General features: G+C 43.5%; 1 protein-coding gene across 1 annotated transcript in view; it reads right to left on the reverse strand.

Moving 5' to 3' along the window:
* The window catches only part of LOC139730832 (immunoglobulin-binding protein 1-like), a 28,866-nt gene extending 22,477 nt beyond the window's left edge, over positions 1 to 6,389 (reverse strand). Inside the window, exon 1 of the mRNA XM_071641704.1 lies at positions 6,261 to 6,389. Coding sequence (XP_071497805.1) covers positions 6,261 to 6,389 — 129 coding nt within the window. The remainder of the gene's footprint in view (positions 1 to 6,260) is intronic.
* Between the last annotated feature and the right edge of the window lie 1,155 nt (positions 6,390 to 7,544).

Consider the following 7,544-nt stretch of genomic DNA (forward strand, 5'->3'; position numbering starts at 1 on the left):
CTCGATATTCGGCACACACATTGGGTGCACGTCACGAGACCGACACCCACGAGTCATACAGCCCACAAGTTATACAGCTCAAAAGTCATACAGCCCACGAGTCATACAGCTCACAAGTCATACAGCCCACCAGTTATACAGCCCACGAGGTCGACACTGAGTAAATAAAGCCCACGAGTTCGACATCAAGTAAAATAAGCCCAGGAGTTATACGGCTCACGAGACCGACACTACGCACAAAAGGCTCACGAGACCGACAGTAAGCAAACAAAGCCCACAAGACCGACACTACACTTAAAAGGTCCACGAGACCGACGCTACGCATACAAGGCTCACGAGACCGACATTACGCAAAAGAGGTTCACGAGACCGACACTAAGCAAAGAAGGCCCACGAGACCGACAGGATGAACAGCGCCACCTATAGACCAATAAATTGTATAGGGTGTCCTGATACTTAGCATAGGGAGATATGAGAGATGGAAAAGAAGAGTTGCCATCTCCGACAGGGTGTAACCCCATCAGTTGCCCCCCCCCCCCTGAAATGATCAGGATCTTTAATTGTGTTTGCATGGGTGTTTGTTTGTGAAAAAAATGAACAAAGTACAGTAAAAGCGTGTAACAGATCTTTCCGCAGTAAACCTGCGAGGGTGTTGAATTAGTATTAATTAGAAATAAAAATAACGTAATCGTCTATTAAGGTAGCGTAAGGGATTCGGAAAAAATTAGATGCATCCATGAAAACAGCTATTGTATTTTACGAAAAATGTACTGTTTGGAGGAGAATAACACAAGCCACAAATTGAGGTGAATCCCTGCGATATAAAACGTTTTAATCAGTAGCATTACATTACAGTTACAGAGAAAATTACAAATAGATCTTACTGCAAAACTTCCATGCAGGAGGGTAGAAAATCTAAAATAGAATAAGTAACTAGTGAATCGGGAAAGAGAAGAGGTAAAAATTATATCCTCTCCATCTTCTACCTAAAAACTGGGAAAGCCTATTAAAATAGCACGATGGCATTATCAAAGCTTTAAAATTAATCCGTACATCATTCTTGCCCTCTTTTTAATTCATTTGTGGGTTTTTTGGGGGGGTCTTTTTTTTTGGGGGGGGGGGGCATGAAGAATACAATTCTATTTTTCTACTTGATAACAATGTCGCTCCCACACTTGCCCCCCCCCCCCCCCCCCCCACCAGAAGTATGTAGAAATACATGTTTGATGTCGTTCATTAAAATTTACAAATTACAACCGCCAGTATGTTATTTTTGCGTTCATGGAACACCCTGTACAGGTGATTGACATGTAGATGGCGCTGTTTATCCTGTCGGTCTCGTGGGCCTTCTTTGCCTACTGTCGGTCTCGTGAGCTTTCTTTGCTTAGTGTCGGTCTCGTGAGCCTTTTTAGCTTAGTGTCGGTCTCATGGGCCTTTTTTGCCTACTGTCGGTCTCGTGGGCTTTCTTTGCTTAGTGTCGGTCTCATGAGCCTTTATTGCTTAGTGTCGGTCTCGTGGGCTATGTTTGCTTAGTGTCGGTCTCACGAGCCTTTTGTGCGTAGTGTCGAACTCATGGGCTGTATGACTCCTGAGCCGTATAACTCGTGGGCTGTATGACTCATGGACCTATTATTGATGTCGGTCTCGTGGACCGTATGACTCGTGGGTGTCGGTCTCGTGGGATGCCCCCCACACATTCACGTCTATCTTTGATTTCTTCTGATTGTTTTTCTCTGCTGCCTTCTTCTCCCTCTCTAGCTTTCTCTTCCTCTTCTTGTCCCCTTCTTCATCCTTTTGCTTCTGCTTTTCCCTCTTCCTCTCGATGAAGACAGTACTATTGATGCATTTTGGCTTGTCATCAGTAGCTGCCCTCCTGCTTGATGCCCTCCTTTGGGCTTTAGGGAGGACCAGTTGTTCCTCGAGGGCAGGGCTGATGTACTGCTCATGTGGTGGGCCCTGGCGAGCCTCAAGAGGTGGGTGGGCCTCAATGGAGAGAGGTGGGTGGGCCTTCACGGAGGGCAGGCTTCGGCTGGAGATGGGTGGGCCTGAGCGGGAGGTGGACAGGCCTTGGCGGGAGGTGGACAGGCTTCGGCAGGAGGTGGATGAAGGGGAATATCCCCGCTGCCCTGAATCCACTCCTCGCAAGCTGAGGCTTGGAGGACACTTCCTCCCAGGCTGATCAAAGAGCCCGAGCAAAGATCAACTTCCTGACCACCTCGCCCGGATTTTTGAGCAGATTTTTTCCCCATGCTGCCTTCAGGGGCCCAAACACGCTTAAATCGCACGGCTGGAGGAAGTGGCTGGAGTGGGCTGGGAGGCAGTACAGGATGATGTTTTCTTCGTTGCAGAGTTCCGCGACTTCGAGACTCAGATGACTCGTATGGCCTGGCATCTACCAGAAGGATGACCAGCCTGTGCACACCGTTCTGGTCCAAGAACGGGATGAAGCTATATAAGATGAAGTCATGGAGGACTTCACCATCCATCCACCCATTCTCACACCTGCCCATAAATGCTTCAGCCAGTCCTCCTTCCAGTGGATTCACTCGGAACCTCTTTCCAGCGAACACGAGCGTGGGAAACTTTCCATCCACCGAAATGGCACAGAGGAGTGTTATTTGGGTATTGTCCCCATTGGGAGTATCTGGAGACCGCCTTACCACCCCTCTGTATTAGCACTCTGTCAGTTTTCCCGCCAAGCAGGAAAGCCAACTCTTCAGTTGAAAATACCGGATGGCTGTGAGAGAATAAACAAAGCGTTATGTCACCGCATGAACATCTCCAGCTGGGAAAACCATGCATCCAGGTTGTCTGCTGTGATGACGGCCAGGTTGAACCCCCATCGCCTGCGGCAACCGTTGCAAAATCTCAGGGGGTCTCCTCAAGAATAGGCGCATCCATTTCGCCCCCGGAAGATAGTCTTTAAATGGCGTTGGTCTGCCATCCTTATCTAAACAAATTTGTAATATATTCTTAATGATAAAAAAAACCCAAAAAATATCTACATAGGATATGAATTGCAAATAACAATTATGACTAAACCATCTCTCTTTAAAACAAATATTAGCCGACAAATGGTTCATATTCATTCAATCTGGTTGTTTTATTCTAGACTAGCGTTCGTCAGTCAGCACTAGATGGCGCTCTCGCACACGTACATCGTTTTCTACACACGCAGTGCTCAACTTCTGAGCCCACTCGCGACGATCGCTAGCTGTATCAGTTAACGCCACCGCACACTACACAATCCGACTGGTCTTAAAGTCTTCAGCCAAGCTGGGTCTTAAGACCAGTCGTATGACCGGACACCGCACACTATACGACCCGACTGTAAAGCGTGCGCAGTGCGCACTGTGTGCGCTTGCATTTTACTGCATTGTGAATGGCTGAAAGCCTAAGACCAGTCGTAGAAATTCAACATGTCAAATCTCTACGACTGGCGCTAAGACCCAGTCGTAAGACTAAAAAATGGCAAGACTGTGACGTCACACTTATAGTCTTAAGGTCTTAAGACCGGTGAATCGGGGCAAAATCGTGTAGTGTGCGGCGGGCTTTATGGCAGGGGTGCATTTATATCATTCTTTTCAAAAGTAATACGGCCGTATGGCAAACAATGTATTCGAATCATAAACCTGAACTACTTTTGCCTTCCTGCAAGTGGGTTTGTGTCTGCTACCTACCGCTAGTAGCCCGAGGAGGACGATCTCTTCAGCACGCTAAGTCGAAATTTCGCACACCTTATTTGCTGTGACCTTTGGTGTATTTTATACTTAATCCACATTGCGCAAAACATGGCAGTATCGAAACTACACTTTTTTCAAAATTGAAATGTTTTCTGAATTCTTGAAAGAAAGATTTGTTGACCTCACATAGTAGGCGCATGTGTTAACAACAGTACACGAAATGGACCTTGTAATGCCTGGTTTCAGTGAAATCAGCTGCCGATCGGGGCCCGCGAAGAGTTTTGTGGTTGCTGCCGTTGGGAGTCACTATGGATGTTGTGTGATTTATGACTGCCATCCCACGTATGCTGACGCCGCGCGCTGGCTCAGGGCAAGCGAGCTCTCTACTTAAGAAGATGAGCAAATCGAAGCCGCCACTACAATGGGAAAATCGTGAACGCGAAAAGTTATTAAAATGCGAGATTTTTTCAAGAAAACAGAAAATTCAGCTGATTTAATTACTATTTATGTCTATATTATGTATCAATCTACACATAATTGATCTCATTTCATGGCTTGGTGTACTTATGATTATCATATGATAAACGCTATCTAGACCCTATGCTCTATCAGCAGACTAACGCATTGTGAGTGTAAAACTTACATAAAAATTACATACGTAACACCATTCAAAGAGTGCAGTCGTATCACTCAGGATCGGAAAATTGCAAACACATATGAAACGAATACAGGCCTACAGTTGAAAATCACATCCAAAACACATTGTCATTAAAAATTTATAGGGGGCCTACAGAGCTACCAAGTCTCACGCATTCTGAGTGAGACTCAAGCATTTAGGGGTCGTCTCACGATCTCACGCATGGCACTCATTTTTCTTACGCATCGGGCAAAATCTGCAATTTGGGCCCATAATAAGGAGCATAGCTCAAAGGATTAAAAACTTTAGTGATAGTTACAATTGAAGGTACATTTTCCTTTTGTCTTTCAAAATAAGTAAAAACTAGTCACTTAAGTGAGCACCTGATAGCACCATTAAGAGCTAAAAATTGAAAAAGCTCCCTACCATGGGAGGCCATGGGGGGGGGGGGGGGGGCGGAGGGAAAGAAACCCCTCCCACACCCTCGCTTGGGCGCACATTCACTCGCCGAGATGCTGAGTCATGAAAATCTCACTCATAAAAATTTATTGAACTTGGCATCCCTGGGCCTATTACAAATTACTTTGCAGCGCAATGTTCATTGTGGTCGAATTATTATGCGTAGATGGTCTAGAATTCTATACGTGTGTGGCTGTATCCAGCGACTCAGGTCATGGGCATGGCTACAAGTTCAACCAGATGCATGTGGCTGGATGGTAAAGACATTGTCATTAAATTCACAGGCGCTACCTAAGCTACTCTAGATTTATCGCGGATCGCGCTACATGTACTATATATGGTTGATTTAGGGGTCTAGATATCGCGCACGAAAGTTTGTGATACTCGTATTATAGAAATTATTCCACAATTGTACCTGAAATTCTCCATAAATATCACGAAAATGCAGAAAAATCACCTCCCAGAATCTCCTGATAATACGATGACGGAGTAGTGCGCTGTCGCCGTTTGTATGTCGGACTTAATTTTATGCGTTCAATTTCTCGGGGGTACTGTATGTAAAGGTCGCGCAGCTGCCCTATGTTAGTATGTAGTTTCATGCGTGAAAGTGTCTGCCCCTCTGCGGCTGTAACGTGCTTCGGCTTTCGTAGAATATTATAAATTTAAATGATCGATCGAACAAATTACGAATTCTATCGGCTACGAACGAGACACGCGAGACGACACGTCTAGGCTAAAACATCCTTAACATTACAGATTTTAAGCTAAGAGTAAGAGGCAGGTAAATTACAAGGTAAAAAATTGGAAATTTAGTGAAAAATTTGTTCGAATTCAAAATTTCTTACCTGTTTCCTTCTCATGTTTAGCGGCTGTCAGGTATGTTTACTCCATGGGCGTATCGGCAAATTTTGCGCTTACTACCACGCGTAATATTGCTATTATAGCTATACGCAGATTCGCTATGCGCGACCATTTTAAGTCCCTGCGCGAGATCTAATCACAGAACTATATAGGTAGAATGATCAAGTGGGGTCAGAAAGCATAGCCAGCGCACGCAATCTCCGCCATTTTGGTTAGTCTTTTGTTACGTCACGGCTTGCGTGCACAGAACAGGGTTTGCAGAGTCACAGCATAGAGCGCAGGCCTACGCTGACTTTTTTTTACTTCTTTTTTACCTCCCCCTGTTCATCGCAAGCCGTGACGTAACAGAAGACTAACAAAATGGCGGCATGTAATGTGCGCGCAACTGGCTATAAAGCTACGCATGGGTTGTGAATGGGCTTGATCAATCTACCTATTTATATCTGTGGATCTAATCCCCTTTATAATACTTACTATAATTTAGACCCAGTCTACTACGTAGTGCGATTCAGAAATCCCCACATCAATAGCAGCATGTGGGACTACATTACACTCTACCAAACTCCATTGTTGTGGAATGTAGTCTTTCCTAATAGCAACAAAATCATTAATCTCCTCACCTGAAATGCACTGCTATTTGACGGTTCTGAGGAATTCTCTAACTGCGTCTGAATAATTCTTGCATCATCGAAAAGGGTTGATAATTGAGGACGACTCGCGCCGTCTTGTGAGTCCATGGGCGTCGCCATTTTGATGAAGTGACAATACCGAAAATCTTGGCAATCGATAATATCGCGATTACGCTCATCCTTTCATCTTGTACAGTAGAGGAAAATGAATGTCTATTTCTGGGATCGGGAACGGAAAACCAAGGTACAGATTAGACGTAGATAATATATCACTGTAATGGCTCAGAATATTCAGAGTTTATTTGATGAAATTTGGATTTGAAATGGCTGAGATACCCAAAAAGAAATGATCCTAATAAAAGGTGGGACCCACCTTTTAATAGTTTTATTAGGATGGCTTTGTTTTACTTTGTCTTTGAATATCTCAGTTGTTTCAAAACCAATTCTCATGCATCAAATAAAATGTGAAGTCCTCACAGAATTGTATGTTCTTCAACATTTCATAAAGTGGTTTTTAAGTATGTTACAAAAAATGAAAAGCTATGAATCCTCATCTCAACCAATATACCATCCTTAAAGGACAAGTCCACCTTCATATACATGTGGATTGAGTGAATGCAGCAATATTAGTAGAACACATCAGTGAAAGTTTGGGGAAAATGGGACAATCCGTTCAAAAGTTATGAATTTTTTAAGTATCTGCACAGTCACTGCTGGAAGAGGAGACTACTACAGAGTATGATGTCACATGCGAACAACGCTGTATAAAGGAAAATATAAAGAGAATTTCACAAAATTTTACTTTTCGAAAAAAGTGCACATTTCCTCATCAACTCGTCACTGACGCATGTTAACAAGGGTAATTATTTCCCCTTGCCTTCTGTAAGAGGGAAGTCAAGTTTTCTTTTATTATGCGAGAAAAGTGAAAATACGTTGAATTTCATATCGTTGTACACATACATGACATCACAAGCTGTAGTGGTCTTCTCATCCAGCATGTGACTGAGCAGAAACTTCAAAAATTCATAACTTTTAAATGGATTGTCCAGTTTTCCTCAAACTCTTGCTGATGTGTTCTATTAATATTGCTGTATTCATTCAATCCACATGTCTATGAAGGTGAACTTGTCCTTTAACTTACTTAATGATATTAGTGCCCACGAAAGAAATAAAGAGTCCAATATAGGGACCTTTTCTCATTCTGAATAATAGTTATGATAATGTGTCATATAACCCACTCTGAAAGTTTATTTTAATGAGAGATATTTGTGTTTA

Source organism: Diadema antillarum, unplaced genomic scaffold, assembly GCF_040938485.1.
Source record: "Diadema antillarum isolate AM-2024a unplaced genomic scaffold, OU_Dant_1.0 seq00000338_RagTag, whole genome shotgun sequence".
NCBI lineage: Eukaryota > Metazoa > Echinodermata > Echinoidea > Diadematoida > Diadematidae > Diadema > Diadema antillarum.